The sequence below is a fragment of the Fistularia commersonii genome, chromosome 28 (genome assembly GCF_037954325.1).
Source record: "Fistularia commersonii isolate RoL2024-O1a breed Wild chromosome 28, RoL_Fcom_v1.0, whole genome shotgun sequence".
NCBI lineage: Eukaryota > Metazoa > Chordata > Actinopteri > Syngnathiformes > Fistulariidae > Fistularia > Fistularia commersonii.
This window is the reverse complement of record NC_141311.1, coordinates 10,251,149-10,271,094: the sequence shown is the minus strand read 5'-3', so window position 1 is coordinate 10,271,094 and position 19,946 is coordinate 10,251,149. Positions and strand designations below refer to the sequence as shown.

At 52.0% G+C, this 19,946-nt stretch overlaps 2 protein-coding genes across 3 annotated transcripts; both read left to right on the top strand.

Annotated features, from left to right (window-relative positions):
• Positions 1-6: 6 nt before the first annotated feature.
• Positions 7-13,757, top strand: LOC147217552 (uncharacterized). Of its 2 annotated transcripts, none has more exons than XM_086176014.1 (22): positions 7-388; positions 1,569-1,646; positions 1,739-1,804; positions 2,422-2,573; positions 2,650-2,734; positions 3,063-3,150; positions 3,677-3,818; positions 3,970-4,060; positions 5,983-6,072; positions 6,541-6,597; positions 6,695-6,763; positions 6,846-6,935; positions 7,041-7,150; positions 8,051-8,510; positions 8,594-8,707; positions 8,802-10,619; positions 10,804-10,951; positions 11,090-11,207; positions 11,302-11,461; positions 11,777-11,881; positions 12,203-12,289; positions 12,365-13,757. In XM_086176014.1, exons 1-22 carry the CDS (start codon positions 263-265, stop codon positions 12,503-12,505), a joined length of 4,395 nt encoding a protein of 1,464 aa, XP_086032140.1. In that variant the 5' UTR covers positions 7-262; the 3' UTR covers positions 12,506-13,757. The 2 variants fall into 2 exon arrangements, with proteins under 2 accessions (XP_086032140.1, XP_086032139.1); XM_086176013.1 differs by having other exon boundaries at positions 10,774-10,951.
• A 103-nt stretch (positions 13,758-13,860) lies between these two features.
• Positions 13,861-19,078, top strand: LOC147217551 (uncharacterized). Its single transcript, XM_086176015.1, has 6 exons — positions 13,861-14,371; positions 15,011-16,818; positions 16,923-17,016; positions 17,294-17,343; positions 18,106-18,173; positions 18,256-19,078. The coding sequence occupies exons 2-5, from the start codon at positions 15,013-15,015 to the stop codon at positions 18,145-18,147; spliced, it is 1,992 nt and encodes a 663-aa protein (XP_086032141.1). The 5' UTR covers positions 13,861-14,371; positions 15,011-15,012; the 3' UTR covers positions 18,148-18,173; positions 18,256-19,078.
• The last annotated feature ends 868 nt before the right edge of the window (positions 19,079-19,946 follow it).

Here is a 19,946-nt window from a genome sequence, read left to right as displayed (position 1 = left end):
TTTTTTAATTAAAAGCTATTGATTTAGCATTCAGCATTCTTTGGTTCTGTCCGATGATGGAAAAATATTTTATTTTGTAGGTTCAAACCGGATATTACGTCACGAGGTGTAGCGGCTAGCTTGACCATGACAACAGCAGTCACATCTGTGTTTGACAGATGAGTGGAGGACAAACATTGAGGAAGAGGAGGAGAGGAGCGGAGAAACACGGCCAGCGTTGGGACTCTTCCCCCCCGCGGAGGTCCGCCTCTCCGTCCGAACCATGTCCGGGGAGAAGTCCGCCGGTTCCTGCGCGAAATTCCAGGCTAACATTTTCAACAAGACCAAGTGCCAGAACTGCTTCAAGTCCCGGGAGCTGCACCCCCTGACCGACCGGGACCTGGAGCAGGTAGGCGGGGGTCGGAGGTGGTGGAGGGTCGCGGCAAAAATTGTGTTATTTTAATCAAAATAACACAGTTTTCATCTTGGTTTCTTTTTTCAAGTTTGTTTTAAGCTGTTTATTACTTCAGTTCTGCCTCTTCTGCTCTCTCCATTCAAAACAAATGTATAGTTTAAAGCTTCTTTTTCAGGAGAAGCATTCATATATGAATTAAAAATGCTCACCTTTTAATTTTTTTATGTGACGTTATGTTTAAATGTTTATTCATTATTTGCCTCTTGATGCTTCAGCTTGTAAAAAAGGTAAATTCGGTAACTTTGGGTTTTTTTTTTTCTTTACTGTAAACTGAAAGGGAAATCCATCTATTTAAAACATTGTAATAACAACATTATTTTCACCATTGCTGTTATGGAAGTCACATTATTGAATGCGAAAAGGAAACCTTTGTGGAGATGCTTCATTATTAATATTAAGAATTATCTTTTTTAATTAAACATCTACATCTGAATTATTCGTTCAGTTTCGGCGAACATTCTAGAATGTTGACGTCCTTCACTCAGCACGTGGCGTCTCAACGCCGCTGTGCGTGTGTGTGTGTGTGTGTGTGTGTGTGTGTTGGCGGCAGGTCGACCCCCCTCGTCGGAGTGATGTCAGGACACAGTCACGACGGCCTCCTGCATGCCTGGCGTTGTTAAAATATGTCATTCTTCCGCCTGCGCTCGGCAAGGCCTGTAATTTAAATGCTGTTGCTCAATCAGAGAACTCCGGGCTGGTTCATACTTGGTCCTGGTTCAGATCCAGTTCTGGTTCAGATTCGATTCCGGTTCAGACCTGAGTCTATTTCGAGGAACCAAAATTGACGGCTAAAAGGGAAATGGCAGGAAGGGGGAAAGTGGTGATGAGCCAATCGGGCGCCGTAGGATCCAGGAAGCAGGAAGTGGCTTTGACCTCTGAGGTCGAGAATCTGTGCCGTGTTTTTTTGGGGCTCCTGGACCACAGAGGAGTCAGAACCTCATCCAGGATGCTCCACACCGTCTCCGTCTCTGGCCTGAGGTTCTAGACGTTTGCGTCCGTGATCTCATGTTCCTTCCGTGTTCTCAGCTTGTTAAAGAACAGCCGTCCGGCTGTTTGACCTCTGAAGCCGCCGCGGAGCTAACAGGCTAACCCCCCCCTCCGCTCTCCCCGGCAGGCAAAGCCCGTCTACGGTGGCTGGCTGTGTTTGGCTCCGGAGGGGACGGACTTCGAGAACCCGGTTCAGCGGTCCAGGGTGAGTCCCAGTGTCCCCCATCCCCCCCTCAAACCTCCCCGGCCTGGATTTGACCTTTGACCTTTGACCTGGTTCTCTGTCTCCCCCACCAGAAATGGCAGCGGCGCTTCTTCGTCCTGTATGAACACGGCAGCCTGCGTTTCGCCCTGGACGAGCTGGTGAGGTCACCCCCCCCCCCCCCCCCGCACCCCCCAGCGGCGGTGGGGGGTCCAAGCACGGATGGGGGGCCATTAGCCATCTTCAGGCCAGATGTTGTGTTCAGAACCAACAGATGATTTGGGCTTAGCTATTCCTCTAATGCCCCCCCCCCTTCAAACTGCCCTGTTATCCCATCAAATCTGATTCCCGGGCTCCATCCCTTCCCCCCTCCACGCCCCAAACTGGTTTAATCATCCACTTTAAACACATAATGCCCAACCACATGATAGCACAGAAATTTTAATTGAAGATTTATATTGTTATTTATTCCCAAAGTCTTAGTGCCCTTGCCAGCCTATTACTGTTGCTGGCTCTCTAGAATTTATATTTATATTTATATTCAAGTTATTATTTATATGTCATTCACATTTGTCATGCATTTCATTTATATTCGTATATTGTATATATTTTATGAATTTTTCATTTGTATTTTATTTAAATTTTATTTATATTGCATTCATATTTGATGTACATATTTTATTTTTATATTTTTATTTGATCCCAAAACTTTTGGTGCCTCTGAAGGCGTGGTACCAGCTAATGCAGCCTCTTCCTCGTCTTCCTCCTCCCTCCCCAGCCCAGCACTCTTCCTCAGGGGACGGTCAACCTGAACCTGTGCACGGACATTGCGGACGCAGAGCCTCGGACAGGCCAGAGGAACGCCCTCCGCATCGCCACGTCCCAGCAGGAAATCTTCATCCGTGGAGACAACAAGGAGGTCATCAACGGGTCAGTTCCGGAGTTCTGTTGGTAAGGAGCTCGTCTTCCTCCTCCTGGCTTCAGAGATGTTTCTCCCTCCAAGCAGATGGAGCGAACAGCTGTCCGTCTACCTGCGGACAAACAGGCGCAGTCTGAGGTGGAACCCTGGTGTGGAACGTCCCACCACTCAGGTAGGAACCCACAGAACACCAGGTTCCGCCGGTTCCACGGGTTTTGTAGCAGAACGGCAAAACCTAAACACCTATCTCTACCGCGTGTCGGCGTGTGATACTTCACCGATTCTTCGTATTTGTGGTGAACCGAAGTGCTCGGAGTTTGTCGGCATCTCTGTGACAGTCCTGTGATTGACAGCTAACCTGTGGAGGCGAACCCCCAAAGTGGAGAAAATTAATGTGGTTCTTTAGCTGTTCTGTCACATTGTCACACTGAGCTTTTTTTGTTTGTTTGTTTGTTTGTTTTTTTGCTCTGATGAAACTGTCGCTGTCCGGTCCGACCAAGATTGTCGACTCGGGCGCGACGTCCGGCTGCAGTGTGGAAGAGCATCAGCGTGGAGGCCCGCCACCCGCCGGCCCAGAGACCCCCTCAGGTGCTGCGCAGAACTAATAAACACACGCAAACACATTTACAGCGGTCTTTCATGTCCGTCTGCCAATCGCCGCCGTTTCCTGTCCACTCGCGTCCTCCTAACTTCCTGCAGATGTTCATCCTCTCACATCTCCTGAACGAAAGCAGTTTCCGCCGCAGCGGCGTCCCCCAACAGACGGCCAGAAAACACATAAACGCACAGTGAGGCGTTCGGGGAAAGCTGGGCCTCTGATCTGCGGGCGTCGTAAAAACGTCGGACCCATTAAAGGCCTCTTAAAGGCGTCCTTGCAGTCTTGATGATTGGTCGGCGTGGAGGAACCATGAGGGGGGTTCTCCATTTCCTCATTCACCCTCTGTTTTTAATTCAAATGGCAGCGGAAGGGTTAAACCGCTCAAATGGTTCTGTCTAGTCAATTTCCCTGTTATTCTCGTGTTATTAACAGTTTTCCATTCACATTTTAGGACAAGAGGAGTCCTCTTCCTCCTGGTTTTATTCACGCTCTGCCCTCTTCACCCCCCGTCTGCAGGCTCCACAGACGCCTCACCCCCCCTTGCCGACAGTTCGCTGGTCCCAGCCGGCTCCTTGGACACAGGGGTCCACGATGGATGTCCTAATCCTGGACCCGTCCCCCGGTCTGAGGAGGTGTTGCTTGGCGACGGCAGCATCAGGTGAGGGGGGTGAGGTGTGTGTGTGTTACCTCAAAACTGAGGTAAACTGGCTAAATGTGCAACTAATTAGCACAGAAGACATCAGCGCATCAGACAGATCAAAAACCGCCCCCAAAATAAAAATCAGCGTTTCCTCCTTCCTGTTTTCCAGCAACGGCTGGGACGCCCCTCGGACGGCGCCGGAGGAGGGAGGCGCTCCCTCCAGGAAGGGCAGGAGTGAAGCTTCAAGCCATCAGCGGGAGGTAATCTTCTAACCTCCAGAAATATCAGCTTACCTCCACCCGCAGAGACGGGCGGACGAGCAGGGGGTTCAATGCTCAGGTTTCTTTATGGGAGAGGTCAGAGGTCAGAGGTGACTGATGTTAAGATGTTCTTTCCTGATGTCCATGTCATTGGTCAGCGGATCCATCTCACAGATGAGAGGTTCCAGGTTCGGACCTCCGGACTTTAAATCATCAGGTCCGTGAGAGGCCTAGCGGTCGGATGATTGACAGCCGACACGTCCGGTTTAAACCCCGCCTCTCATCCAGCGTCCTCTGGGATTGGCTGGAACCTGAGAGCCTCTAACCTGAAACCAGGTCGAACAAGGGGTTCCGTGCTCAGGATGTCACCACGTGACCGAAACCGCCCTGAACGCGTAATCCTGATTAATCCCAGAGTGCGTTCACAGCGTCGAAGCTCACTTTTTCCAGCCGTGAGTATCCTGCAGTCGGAGGGAGGGTTTTAGCATGACTCACCCGATGAGGTGTTGCTCCGAGGATGATGAAGCATCTTACGCACGTCACATCCATCAGTTGGTGTGTGTGTTTGTGTGTGTGTGTGTATAATTGATGGCCTCATCCTCACCTTCGTCCGAAGCCGAGACATCCAGTAGTGTCAAACTCACTTTCACCGTGTCACGGAAACCGTATAAATCTAACCAAATGTATTGTAAAATGCAATGCAATAAATGTAACTACTACTTAATGTTAAATAATTTATTACTCATTCAGATACAAAATGTTACATAATTGCATAGATGTAAAAAAAAATGATCTTTACTAGTTGCTCACACTAGTTATGACATCAACTTTGTTCAAAACAATCAACATTTCTCTTCCTGGACATTTAGAGATCTTTTTTTTTTCTCAATTCCACTTGTTGAAAATGGCATTGATGTGGATTCACTGCGATGTCATGGCGGAATGCTGTCACTTTGCGGGTAACATGAGCAGCATAAATTGTGGGAAATGTAGTTTATGGTCAATGCAGGCGTTGGATTTCTTTCTTCTAAGACAATCAGACCTTTCAAGACGTTTTCACGGGCCACATGACATGATGTGGCGGGCCTTGAATTTGACATGTGGTATAAGGTAAAAGAAAAGAGAAATGTGAAGGGGCTGTATTTTTGAGCTTCTTATCCTAGTTGGAGGCTCACACACACACACACACACATGCACGCACACACAGATGGCCATCGGTCACTGCTGCCGCTGTGCCTTCTAATCTTTGATTAAACTCGCGGGCCTCGCTCCACTTCCAGGGGATTTGACTTTTAAATGCACTTTTGATCCTGATAATGATTTCTGTGTCGTGTTCATGTGAGCTGCCGGGGGAGAAGGTCGATCGACTCCCAACCCCCGCTCGTTTTTTTGGATCCGGTGGAAAAAAAAAAAAAAAAAAGGAGTCCAAAATAGGGCTGTGAGAAATAAAGCGGTTGTTTTTTTTTGCCCAGATTAGAGTGTTTACGTAACGTCCTGGAGGGACCGGCGAGTAAACTAAAAACACTTCGGTTTCCCTTTCGTGGCCGTAACATCCAGAGGCGGACGGGACCCCGATGCATGCACGGGGGGGTGAATCCCGCTGTAAACCTCTGCAGTTGTGACGGAGGGGAAGGCGGGGTGGGTAGCGGGGGGTTAACAGGCAGCAGGATAAAGCCCCCTCCACCCCCGCGGCGCTTCACCGCTAGCCCTAATCCCTCCAGCTGACGCCTCTGTGCCAGGCAGCCGGGGTATCCCGTCGCCCCGGCCGACGGAATGCTGGCAAGAGCCTTCGGCGTTGTCCGTTTGCGAACCCGAGTCACGTCCGCCCCCCTCAGAAAAAAACAAACCCATCAAACCGCACGCACTCTCAGCACCGCGACGCTCTTTCACATCCCCTTACGTTTCCTCCTCGTCCTCGCCAGAGGCTCCGGCCCCGCGTCGATGAAGCCGGCCCGGGCGCTCCGAGGAGGGCCAAGTCTCTGGATGGCCGAACCTCAGACACCATCATGACGGTGCGCACCTCCTCTCCTCCATGCTCCAAACAAGAAGTACTGAATCCTGCAGATTCAGATACAAAAACATCACCCACCACCAGAAAGTACACTTTCACACAAACACTACACTTCTATATTCTTTTCTAGACTCATATACACAGATTCTTTTGCCACTCGCCTTGTTTCCAAAGCTACTGAATACAGATGACTGACGATCAGCACACAAAGTACTTTGCAGGGGTTAATTCAGAGATGGCAGGTACTACAAATGTATACTTTTGACACAATTACTCTCTTTACGTCCATTTCTCTTGCTATGCTGCAGCTCTGCTTGTGCGCACACACACACACACACACAGCAATACACTGTTGTGTGATCGATCCGTCAGTAACCGTCACGTAGGCTCACCTCCGCAGCCCAAATTACATGGAATATTTCTAGTACATTCTACTGACTTCACCGATAACCGGTATTTTTCCTCACAGCCTGATTTACTGAACTTCAAAAAGGGCTGGATGGTGAGGCTGGAGGAGGACGGACAGGTAAACCCGATAACCGTTGGAGCTTTGATAAGAAATGATTCTCCGATTGCAACCGGCCGTGCACGTGTGTGTGTGTTTCCACCAATCTTCTCCCCAGTGGAGGAAATACTGGTTCGTGCTGTCAGCCGACAGCCTGCGCTTCTTCAAGGACTCCGCGGCCGAGGAGGTATTCCCTCTGTAGTTTCTTAAGAAGTTTGAAAAGCCGTGTTTACGTTTCAAAAACCCATCTTGCCCCACGTCATTGCCAGGCGTCCGATCTGGAAGGAGAAATCGATCTGACGAGGTGTTACGCCGTGTCGGAGTACCAGGTGCAGAGGAACTACGGCTTCCAGATCCAGGTGAGAGCCGGAATCACGACAGTTCCCTAAAAGTTCACCGGTCGCCTCCTGCGACCTCAGCATCCACCGCCGCCCGACCGAACCCCGCCTGCTGGCCTCCCACAGACCGCCAACGGCGTCCACACGTTGTCGGCCATGACCGCGGGGATTCGTAAGAACTGGATCCAAGCCCTGATGAAGAACGTGATCCCATCCAAGACTCCAGACGTCACCAGGTTAGCCAGTTCCATCCAGGTCCATTATTATCATCATTTTTGTTAGCAGTAGTATTATTAGCAGCAATAATAATGTTAATCACCTTCACGATAATAACAATAACATTTTTAAAATGTTTTTATTCAATTTTTTAATTCAATTTTCTATCCAATATTTTATGGTTTATACTGTTTTTAACTTATAATATTAATAACCTTGCTACCTCTACTACACTTTGCTTTTTCTGTTGCGTGAATTGAAATTTCCTGTTGTCGGACAAATAAAGGTGCATTTTATTTCTCTATTCTGTTCCATTTCTCACAACATTAAGAATGCTAACAATAATAGTAATAATGATAATAATAATAATACCAATTATGATTATTGTTATTTTTTTATTTATTAGGTTATGAATTATTGTTATTAAGTATTACGTTGTATTTATTATTTTTAGTAATAGTAGTGGTTATTCATTATATAATGATAATGATAATAACAACAACAACAACAAAAATAATAACAATAATTATTATTATTATTAGTAGTAGTAGTATTAGTATGATTAGTATTATTATTATATTATATAGGCTCCAGCATCACCCGCAACCCCAAGTAGGATAGACAATGGATTATTATTATTGTTGCTGTTGTTGCAAAGTAGCAGTGTTGTGCAGTTGTTAGTACTTCTGCAACACAGCAAGAATACCTGGTTCAATTCCGACAGTGGCCCCTTTCTGTGTGAAGTCTCCACGTTCCCTGGTTTCTCCAACAGTCCAAAAACACACTGGAGGTTCATTGGAGACCATAAATTGGCCAGATTTGTGAGAGTGAATGACTGTTTTTTTTTCTCCATATGTCCTTAAATGAGAGGTAATGGTCGTTGTCTCTATATAATACGTTTTCTTCCTTCTCGTGTTCAGTTTTCCTCCTCACCGTCCCGGCAGCCCTCCTCATCCTCTGCTCAAACCAGACCTCACCCGGGGCTCTGCGTCTCCAGAGCTTCCCGCGGACGGAGACCGTCCCAAAGGTGTGACGGAGCGCCGGCGGGAGGGTCGCTACAAAACCTTCGACTGGACAGAATTCAGGCCCCGGAGCGAACCTGCGGATGTGCGCACGCCGGAAGCCGGCGACCTCGAGAAGAGGAGGAAGCGGCGGGAGGAGAGGAGGAAGAGGTACGAAAGCATGCTGGGTCTGCCCGCCGGACAGGGGGTGGCCGGAGCGACGCGTCCAGAACCACGACAAAAATTGGAGGAGGAGATAGAAGCGTGTTGGAGGCAGGTGGAGGAGATAGTGTTCAGGCAGGAGAAGATGGTTCCGCTGAGGAGGAACCCCAAATGCCAGGAGGAGACGGAGAAGCTGCTGGACGGCTACAAGAGGCAGGTGAGGACACGTCTGTGCGTGCATGTGTATGTGTGTGCGTGTGTGTGTGTGTGTTGACCTGCTCTCCCCTCTGTGTGATGAAGGTGGAGGACCTGACGGCCCAGCTTGCAGACTCGGAGCGGCGCAGGCTGGAGCTGGAGGCCTTCTTCCTCTTAGCAGGAGATCATCTCCATCATCACCGCCATCTTGAGCAGCAGGTCCGTCCTCCTGTTACAGCTTGGTTTCGCGTCTTCATTTTGGAACCGGAATCTAATGTCCTCCTTCTTCTCCTGTCTGCACCTTCTCTTTAAGTCTGATGCCTCGACAAGTTCCGAGGGCGATGTGACCGAAATGCAGACTCTGACCGAGGACCTCGGAGACAGCGGTGAGCTTTTCCCACCGCCGCCCGAGACCCCGAGTGTCTGGCTGCATGATACGGAGGGAAACTCCCCGGAGGTCGGAGACCAGCCCTCTGATTGGCCGGAGACGGCTGCCTCACTTTTACCATTGCGCCGTGCGGAGGAACCGTCCGGACCGAAGACGGACCACCAGACTCACCCCGGCGAGAAGCAAAGTCCCTCCCCGGAGACGCGAATCGCCGACGGCTTGTTGCTCCTGGAAGAGCTGGGAGAAGGAGGGGTCTGCGTGGAGAAGCACGTCCCCCCGGACGGGACTGTGACCAGGGGGATCTCCCGAGAGCTGGAGCTGGTGACGGTCCAGAACCGGGCGCTCAACCAGCGTAATCAGGAGATGCTGAACCAGCTGGTGGAAGCGGATCGCGAGATCGAGCGGCTGAGAGCGGAGCTCGGCGGCAGGCTCGCGGAGGAGGAGCCGGCCAGCGTAGAAGATCTCCAGAGGGAACTGAACTCCAGGGAGCAGCAGCTCCTGGAGGCCAAGGCCCTGATCTCCTCCCTGGAGGAGAGCCTGAGGGACGCAGAGTCACGCTTGGAGAAGGCCGTCCCGACGAAAACAGGGGAGGAGGAAGGGAAGAAATCCGAGGGGTACCTCCTCCGGTGCTTCGAGGCGACCGAGGCCAAGCTGAGGGAGCTGGAGAGGCAACTCAGTCGGTCGGAGAAGAGTTGCGAGGAGCTGCGGGAGCAGAAGAGCAAGCTGACGGAGGAGGCCGCAGGGATGGAGGAGAACATCGCCAGGCTGAGCCGGGAGGTGGACTTTTTAAAAAGCCACGACGGGAGCAGCTTGACGTCGGGTGAAGAAAGAATCAAGGATGTGATAGAAAGCATGGCGGTGAGGTTGAAGGTTCTTGGAAGGTTGCTGGAGGTGGTGGAGAGACTGGACGTAAGTCTGATAGTGGGAAGTGAACAGAGGGAGGAGGACCTCACCATGGCACGTCAGCTGAGGTGGGAGGAGGAGATATGGAACGCGGTTCTCAGCGGCGTCAAGTCCAACCCCAGGTGGCTGGAGGAGAGCGAGCCCGAGGAGAACCTCGTCGCCGAGCTGGCAGAGCAGATGATGGTGGAGAAGCAGATCCTGCTGTTTGGACACAATGAACTCCAGTGGGGACGTTTGGGTGGAGGTCCGAAGGGGATGTTTGAGAGCGGGATTCGAGAAGACCAGGACGCTAGCGTGGAGGAGACCAAAGAGGCAGGAGAAAGCAGGAAGTGCGATGGGAGTCCCCTGATTCCCGAAATGGTTCAGGGCGTGGTGCGGCATTTTCGAGCTACGGTGCAGTCGGAGACGTCCTGTCTGAACGCCGTCGCCTCCTCTTCGTCTTCTTCCGTCCGCGACGCGCTGCAGCTCCTGGCCGTCAGACTCGTCCGGCTGAAGGAGCCGCAGTCCGGTTGGATCCACTCCGCAGCCGCCGAGGCGAAGTTCTGCTTTCACCTCTGCAGGCTGCAGGCAGCCTTCCGGGAGGAGCCGGGAGGAACCGGACCGAGCTCCTGCACCAGCTGTGCCCTCCTGGTGGAGGAGAACCGGGAGCTGAGAGCCAGACTGGCCCGCCTCGAGGGGTACCAAGAACCCCTAGAGGTTCTTCACGAAGAAATCCTGGATTCCGGCAATGAAGATGACCTCAGGGTCCAGGCTGGCGTCGGGACCGGCCTGAAAGACCAGACGGACGAGAAGGTGACTTCTATCCAGCTGCAACATGAGGAGGAGTTGGAGCTACTAAAGGTAGGTGACTTCTCACGGCCCCTGAAAGGCTTTCGGAAATGTTCTCTGAAATCGGTCCGTTGTTTCTGCTCAGTTCCATCTCTTCGTGTTCCCGAGGAGGCGGAGCTTCTTCCGCGATCCGAAAACAAATATAAACCAGCGGTGATTTTTGCAGAGACGCCGTGCTTCTTCCGCCGTGCTTCAGGCCGCGTGTCAGGCGGGCTTCGCCTCCATGGAAGAGTCCCACCTAAAGGAAGTGGAGGAGCTGCGACGTCAACACCGGCGCGAGGTGGAGCGCCTACTGGCGGAGAGAGATCATCTGCTCGAGGAGGAGACCGCCGCCACGGCGACGGGTGAGAAGAACCGCAACGGTCCCAATGACACCAGGTTCTGCTCAGTCTGAATCTTTAACGCCTTAATCATCACTTACGGTTTCCAGTTTCTCCGTCTTCCATCCGATTGGTTTAACGAAAAGATGTTTCTCCTCGCAGCCATCCAAGCCATCCAGAGGGCCCACCTCCTGGCGCTGGAAGAGGAGCAGCAGAGGAGGTGGCTGCTGGAGAACAGCACCGGGAACAATCTCCTGGAGGAGGTTTTCAGCCAACACAGGTGAAACATGAACAAACGCGGAAGCAACAGGTGGCACTGCCTGCCGGCCTTTGGATGATTACTTGTGTGTGTGTGTGTGTGTGTGTGTCTCCAGGAGGGAGCTGGCCTCCGCCCAGCGGGAGCTCCAGGCCTTGTCCCATCAGTTCTCTCTGAAGTGTTTGGAGAACGGACAGCTGGTCCAGGCCCTGGATGCCGAGAGGAAGGCCCTGTGTCAGTGCCAGCAGGAGAACCAGGACCTGCAGAACCGGAACCAGGTGACCGCGGGAGGGAGGAGTGGGCATACTCACATCTGATTGGCTGGTCAGAACCGTACCCTCACATTATGAAGGTTCCCGGTTCTGATCCAGGGGTTCAGCTGGGTTCTCCTGCCCGGGTTCTCTCCAGGTTCTCATCCCATGCTCCCCAAGTAGGTCGAAGACTCAAAATTGTCTTAAGTTGCTAATGGATGTCTCTGTGATTGACAGTTGACCCGCCCAGATTAGACCCCGCCTCTGTGATTGGCTCCGCCCCCTTGCCCAAGTCAGTAGGATTTTAAGTTGTGTAGGAATCGTGTGTGTGTGTGTGCTCAGGGGCTAAGCGCTCACCTGGCTGCCGAGATAACCCGGCTGTGCTCACTGGCCAATCCGGACGCCGCGGGGCTCAGCGGCTGTGGCGTCGGCGTCTACGAGATGGAGGTGGGTGGCCGCTCCGGTTCTTCGTGTTCTTCTGTCTTCATCTCGCACTCGCTGACGTGTTTGCAAAGTCTTCTGAGGATCTGATCCGGTCAGCGGGTCTTTTAGGAGATATTCTGGTGGATTCTTCCAGAAAGCGTGATAATTTTGGTTCTCCTCTGTATTTTTATCTCTTCTGATATTTCTATAATGTTCCACTGGACGTAGGCGACAGATGTCTCCGTCAACTGATTGATCGATTTATGAATCAATCACAGTGATGTTTGACTTTAGATGGTCAAACACGGAAGCCTTGCGAAGCTGAGTTTGCAGGTTTCCTTCCAGATCACGCCGCGAGCGAAGGAGTCGGAGGTCCAGAGTCTGAAGCAGGAGATCACGTCCCTGAAGGAGGAGTTGCAGGCGGCGCAGAGGGTGAGCGGCGCACTTTTGAGGCCATGTTGGCGGCGGCGGCGGGCCGAACTGACGCGCTCGTCCGTCACGTTGCAGGACAAGAGGCTGGCGACGAAGAAGCACAAGGACATGTGCGGCGAGCTGAGCGCCATCAGGGTCAGGACGCAGCGAGAGACGGACGAGCTGAGAGAAAACCTGCATCTGGCCAACCGGGCTCTGAGCCTGCTGGGCCCCTGACGGCACCGCATGGCGCTTTTCACGATTCTCTCCTTCTACTGTGGTCTTCAACACACCATCCCCGACCCCGTCCGCCGTCTGTGCTAAAACACCGGTCGATGTGTTTGTTTTTTGTTGTTTTTTTTTTTTTTTTTTTTTAAAAAAAAAAGCTCCAGCAGGGATTATCTAGATTAAAAACCCTTCAACCATGTTCCTGAGAAAAACTACAACCTTCCAGAAGTAGTTTTTCAGACTAAAACAGACCGAATTGTCAGTTTTTTCACAGTCTCGTCCATCATTTAATTTAAACACATTCTCTTTTTCAATTTTACTAAAAGCTGACACATCGATTCCTTGTTGTTGTTGTTGTTCTAAAATAATTTATCAGTTCCGTCACATGTGTTTTAGGTATAAATGATTTCTAATTAAACCAAACAGTTTAAATTTTTCTGTGTTTTATTTATTTGTTTTTATTTTATGGATGTTTGTGGTTTTCTGTGATGATTTCCCTCGGTTCACCTGGGCAGTTCCAGCTCTTTCGTGGTGAAGTCAATTTTCGGTGGATACAAAAGATGTACTTCCGAGTCAAAACTTCAACATAAAAGCTCCGATCGAGACGGTCTTGGTTGTATACAAGAACAGATAAAATACAAATATAATAATTTATGATTATCGTGCGTTTAAAGCACATATATTAAATAACAACGATACCATTGATGCAGCTTTGTATTCTCATGAAGCTTTGAAGGATGACGGGTCATTTTTCCCCAAAGTAGTTTAAGTTGCAGCCGGATCTCAGGGAAATAATCAAACAATGAAATCAATGTAGGTTATGAATGAGATGGCAAAGTAGACTTTAATTTATCCTCTATCGTTTTACAGCATTTGCGATGTGGTGGCACATTGGTTAGCGCTTCTGTCTCACAGCAAGTGTCTGGTCTGAAATCCGGCAGGGAGCCTTTCCGTGTGGAGGCTCCATGTGAGTTTCCTCTAAGGTTTTCTGGTTTCCTCTCACATCCCAAAAACATGCTGCAGTTTATTGTAGAGTTGCACGAGTGGTTGTCCCTGTATTATATATGTATATAACTATATGCATGTTATATTCCTTTGTATGCCATGTGAATGAGTCTGAATTACGGTTTGTCTCTGTATGGACATTTATTGTGATATTGTGTGGCATATTAAATGTGTTTTCTTCCCTTTTTCCACACCAAAGGACCAGCATTGTAATTTTGCTGTGTTCTGCAATGACAATAAAAATTATTCTATTTTGTTTGTCTATATGTGACGCGGAAATGACTTAATTGTTGCTTGCTTGTTGCTTGAGGCAGTAAGGCAGCAAATGGTTGTATGTCAATATATAGTTTGATTTGTGTATGAGACAGTGGTTAAATTAGAAATAAAGAATAAAAATGAAGTGAAAATAATCAAAAATAAATTGTTGAGAATTACCCCTCAACAGGTTTCCGCGGGCTTTTACTTTGAAAGCCCGGTGCTCTCTTCCGGTTTAGTCCGAGGTGCTCCACGCTAACTTGATAGAAGTGTGTCGATGGGGTTACCGCGATGACAACTTTAAATCGACGGCTGTTGCCGCGGCTGTTGACGGCCCGCCGGTCCCGCCGGTCCCGCCGCTGACCGCGTCCATGACTTCCCCGCCGCCCCTACTCCCATCCCTCCCCCCCGCTCGTCGCGTTAGTCCGGGGGGCGGCCGCTGACGCTGGCTGGTTAGCTTGCTAGCCAGCTAGCATGCACCGGCCCTGCAGCCGCTGTTGTTTACAAGCAGCATGGACGGGCCCGGGAAGGGCTGCTAGCTCCGCCGTGTGACGGGCGGAGGATCCGCGCTGTTCGGACTGGAGCGACCACCCAGACCGCCGCCTGCACCGAGAGGTGAGACCCAACGCCGGTTCCGCTCTCCCGGCGTGTTCGGTGCCGGCGCGGCGGCTCAGCGGAGGGTGTCCCCCACCCCCCCACCACGGGTGGGCGGGGGGTCCGCGGGTCGCGGCGCCTTAGCGGGCTGCGGGTGATAGATGTACAGGATGGGGCTCCGGAGTCACTTCCGGGAAATAGCAAGGATAAAATGCAGTGGTGTTTCATTTGATTAATTTTAAAAACTCCCACAACACACCCAAAGTGCTTCCTCCGCACTCCATCCTCATGAATCTCGTCTGTGGAAAATCAGACTTTCCTCCGGATCCATGAAAACGTGTTCGATTTTTACCCAGAGAAGAGGAATAGGAGGATGGGAAGGTTTGTTTTAAGAGGGTGGGTTTTGAACCGGCAGTCAGATGTTTATTAAACGGACGGGTAAGGATTTGCAGGCGCCGTGGGAGGTGATGTTATGGTGCCTCCATCCTGACCTCCAGTTGACCCCACACACACAAGCATGAGTCAAACAAGTGAAGCATCACCCCGGAGTTTAGCATTTAGCTTTAGCATCGGGTAGAAATGACCCCGTGCAAGTTGCAAGCCTGAGGTCGTCGGGCGGTGAAGATACGCCGTGAGAACTTTGTGTTTTGTCTTCTGCAGGGATGGACGTGTCTCCCCAGGACCCCACCGTGGTGGCGATGGACGTGTCCAAAGGCACGTGCAGCCACGCCCACGCTGTAGACCTGGCCAAGAAGCCGGAATGGTACCACAGGCGCCCGGCGAGCTGCGGCACCGAGGCGGGCTCCTCTTACCGCCCCAGACCCTCGTCCTCCTACGGCCCCCGCCCTGCGCCGCTGCGTCCCGAGGGCAGCGGCGCCCGCCGCCGGGAGCCTAGTGTGGCAGCGCTGGAGGACTACATGAACTCCGCGGTGTACCACGACAGGAACCTGTGGTGTCCCGGGTTCTACGATCAGGACTGCGGCGCCGCAGCTGAAAGCAGCGGCGGAGAGGAGAGCGACAGCGGCTCCGACGTCATCGTCCTGCTTTCCACGACAAAGGAGCCCCTCCTGTGCGGCTCCTTCATCCCGGACGGCGTGCGGCACATCATCGAGCCTCTGTCGCCGGCGGCGTCCTCGCTGGACGAAGGCGAGCCGTGCTACCACGTCCCGCAGCCCCTCAGCTCGCCGAGCCCCGACAGCTCCTTCTCCGAGGACTCCTCCGACAGCTCAGTGGACATCCCGCTGCACCACACCCGGCCCGTCGTGCTGCTGTCCGACCTCGGCGCCGTGTACGCGAACCCCGCCCTCCTCGAGGTCTCCAGCGACGACAGCGATGTCATCGAGGTGCCCGTCAGCGGCGCGGCGGAGAAAGATGGCGGCTTTCCACGCAAGGCCGGCAGCAGGACTCAGAAGAGTCCGGAAAGAGAGGCTCCCGAAACAACGCCTCCGGTCGCCCTCAAACGCAGCACCAGGACCAGGAAGCCGGCACGGAAGGCGACGCAGGTCGCCGACACCCGCCGCAGCTTGAGGCGGCAGGTCAGAAAGGACGTCGTGGGGATCTACTGCGAAACCTGCGACTCTGACGACGCCATGGAGTTCGCGCTGAGGTCGTCCAGCTCTGACGAGTCCGCCACTCGACCGGCGTCGGTGCGAGGCAACGCCGAAGGATCCTGTGGGGACGCCACGCCCGACAGGAAGTCCCATTCCAGGACGCAGAGGAGAAGGTCGCGGCGGGAGGAGGAGCTTCCGCCGGGTGAGGCGGAGCAGAGGAGCAACGGTCACGAGCAGGAGGAGCCCGCCGCTCCGCTCAGGACCAGACGCGCAGCGGGAGGCAGGCGGGGCAGGAGGCGCCCGGAGCCACAGGTGGCGGCCGCGAGCCGCAGGAGCGACGCCAAAGGCGGCACCAGGCGGAGGAGGAAACGGCATGCGCCCGGCCGAGCGGGGTCGGCGGCGCTCTTCTCTCCAGCCGAGCCGGAGATCCGGCTCAAGTTCGCCAGGGTGAAGGAGGAGAAGAAGCGAAAGCCCAACGGTTTCTGCCCGTTCGTGCACATGGAGCGGCGCGTGTGCACGGTGGTGAACTCCCAGGAGGAAGAGGCCACTGTGCGCAGGGGGCGGCGCCCGACGGCGGCCGGCTCGCCGTCGGGATGCATCCCCGCCACCTCCTGCTTCCGGCCGGGTCGGCCGGGTCCGGAAGGCGTCCCGTCTCCGCCCTGCTGCCTCTGCGGCCAGGCGGCCAACATCACGGCGCTCGGGGACCTCCACGGCCCGTACTTCCCCGCCCGCGAGGGCGAGCAGGGAGCGGGGACGCCGTCGGGCGCCGTTCCCGACGGCGCCTCTCCCTCGGCCTGGTCCCCCCGCCTGGACGAGTGCTGGGTCCACGAGGACTGCGGCATCTGGACCGCCGGCGTGTTCCTGGTCAGAGGGAGGCTCTACGGCCTGGAGGAGGCAGCGCGGCTGGCGCAGGAGACGGTGAGGAGCACGGACGGACGGGTAGAACGGGTTCTCCGGGGTCCCCAAATGTCATTTCTCATCCGAGCGTCTCTTTTTCGTCTCCCCCTTCCCTCCTTTTTCAGACGTGCTCTATGTGCGGCCAAACCGGGGCGATCATGGGATGTTTCCAGAAGGGCTGTGTCCAAAATTACCACTACAGATGTGCCATTCAGTCAGGTGCGATACCCCCTCTCACACACACACACTCACACACACACCGTCCACTGCTTACTAATGAGTAATAGGACAAAGTGTTTTATGTTTTCTTTGTCATGTGTGAAATGACTCCAGATCTTGACTCATTCCCCGGATGTGTGTGTGCGCATGTATGTATTTAAGTGTGTGTGAGTGTGTGTGTGTGTGTGGGCAGCCTGTCCTTCTCGCCCAGCATGACTCAACGTGTGCGAGACTCTTAACGCTGCTTGACAGATCCGGTGTGTGTCTGTGTTTCCAGGCTGCGTCCTAAATGATGACAACTTCTCCATGAGGTGTCCAGAGCACAAGGTAAACATCTTCGAAGTTCTGGTGCTTTTTTTTTTTTCCTTCTGGATTTTTTAATCACTGCTGTAACGCATTTGGCCTCTAGAGGTCACTCGATTGTCTTTTTGTCTGTTGGAAGTTGGAGGTTCCCTGGCAAAGAAACTAATCATAAAAGAGATCTGAGGGATTTTTTTTTTTTTACTTTCATATCTACTCTGGTGCCCTGACACTTTTAAAAAACCTCCAATCAACGCCCCGGATGTGCCCTTCAAAATAACATCCATCTATCCATCCATCCAGTCGCCGTCTTAATTTTCTTCCTTTCATTCACCAAACAGCCAAAAATATTTGGATATCAACTCTTAGATGTGATGTGTGATTACAGTATTGTTTCCATTGTTGTTCGGTCGTAGTTCCAGTACCGTATACCTTCTCACTGACTAGCTTTCTCACTTTTAAGACCTTAAAACACTTGATTGCCTTAACTTTGACACATTATATTTTATTGTATTTTCCTATTCTCCCTCCTTCCTACTAGCATCCATTATTGTTATGTTTTGCGTGAAACTCTGGCACAACAATTCCCTTCGGGATAAATAAAGTTGTTCTTATCTTATCTGATCTTACTTTAGCTGCAGATGCTGCATTTTGTCCGACCTTGTGTCAAAATCTTCTTCTCGTACCAACCGGGCTTGATTGTCTTCACTAAGGACCCCGATTTTCTCCGTGCATTTTCGCTGAATCTCTAACCGAAGTGTGTGTGTGTGTTGTGTGTCGTCTCGGTAGAAGAAACCTCTCACAAGTGTGACTAGGCGGCACAAGACGTGACCAGAGAGCCGCCCGGGACCCTGGAGGTGAGAGACCCCCTCCGCCGAACCAGTAGTTGCCGCAGTACCTCTGCATTTGTCGACCTTTCCTCTTTTCCGTGTCTTCCAGAAGGATCCCCCACATCTCCTCAGGGTCCGACCCCATCTGCCCGTCACCCGCAGAGCGGTGGCGGTGGCGGTGGCGAGCGGCGGCGGCGGCGGCGAGCGGCCAGGCCTCCTCAGTAAGAGCCCTCCCTCCCCCTCGTGGCGGCAGACAAACCAACCAGAGCCTCTTCAGGATTCCTTTTTCGAAGATGTTTATTTTTCTGCCGTTATTTTCCTGTTTTGCTTTTTAGGTCTTAAACAGGCAGTTACACCAATTGGACTGAGCCAAAATGGCGTGTGTGCGTGCGTGTGTGTGTGTGTGTGTGTGTGTGTGGCAAGAATCTGCAAAAATGCAGCTTATTTGGACTTTTAAGACACTACTTGCATAAGCTTTATGGATCCATTGTAAATAGAGGGTAATATATTTCTTTCTAAAGCTTTTATACCACTTTTCTATTTCCTGTCCATCATCGTGTTACCATGACGATTCACCTCATTATGTGGCATGCAGCGTAGGTGTTGTGCATCCCCGGGGTCATTTTGTGGAGACAACAAAAAAAACACTTGGTATTTGTGTCTGTTTTTAGACTTTCTACTGAAATTATTTAAGTTTAATATAAAGCTGTACCCGGTGAAATATTTTTTAAGATTTTATTTAGAATTCTGTTTTCTATAAAGACCCCCCCCCCCCCCCCCGGAACAAAGTCCATCTCACTTTCTCAGCACAAAGTCCTCGCTGTGAAGTAGTACAAGCGGAAAAAGCTGATTTTCACAAGAAAAATGGAATTTGATATAATATTGTGAAGTAAGTCATGTATGGAATCTGGTCTGAAGACCCCCCCCCCCCCCCCCCCCACCACCACCAACCCAGACCCCCTGAGTGTGTGTGTGTGTGCGTGCGTGTGTGTGTTTGTGACACGCGGAAATGTCGGGTCCGGGTCCTGAGCGGAAAACGTTTTTCGCTCTCTTGACAAAAATCTCAATAAATAAGTTTGGTTTTTTTTTCCCAGCAAACCAGTCGGTTCGATTTGGTGTCCGTGTTTGACATCCGATCAGCCAGAGGGAGTCGGGCCGCAGACCATAATTCGCATTATTGACAAATCAAATCGCGAGTTGAGTCGGTATCCCCACCGTCCGTCCCCTGGGTTAAGTTTGCTGGTCCGGCAGCTCCTCTCGTGTGTTTGCATGAGCCAGCAAGGACTCAGCTAGGGGGGAGGGCTGTCGGTGGGCTCCATTGATTATTGATCAACTTCCAGAAGGCCGCTGTACTAAAGTCATCGTTCAGATGACGATACAGGAGTTTGTGGGATCAAGATGGACAGGTTATGAATAATCAATCAAAAGCAGCGTCTTCCGTGTCAGACAAATATTTCCGTGCCTGCTGGAACATCATTTGGAGAACATCCAGAACCAGATGAGTGATTCTGGGTCAGAAACCCAGCTGGACCCCAGCTGGATTCCTCTCGGTGACTCCCTCCTCCGCCTCACGCCGGCTGCATTCAGCCTCCAGATGGAGCTCCGGGTCTGGGAACATTGTGTCTCCACTGCTGGAGGCGGCGCTTCCTGAGGTCCAGGTGAGGATGGGCGCGGAGGACCCTTCCACTCCTCCTTCAATCAAGGTTTTCCTTTCCATGCTGAAATACTACTCTTTTTTTTTTTTTTTTCTCATCTTTGCAATATTCATATTTGTATTATATTTACGCATTCTTGAGACAT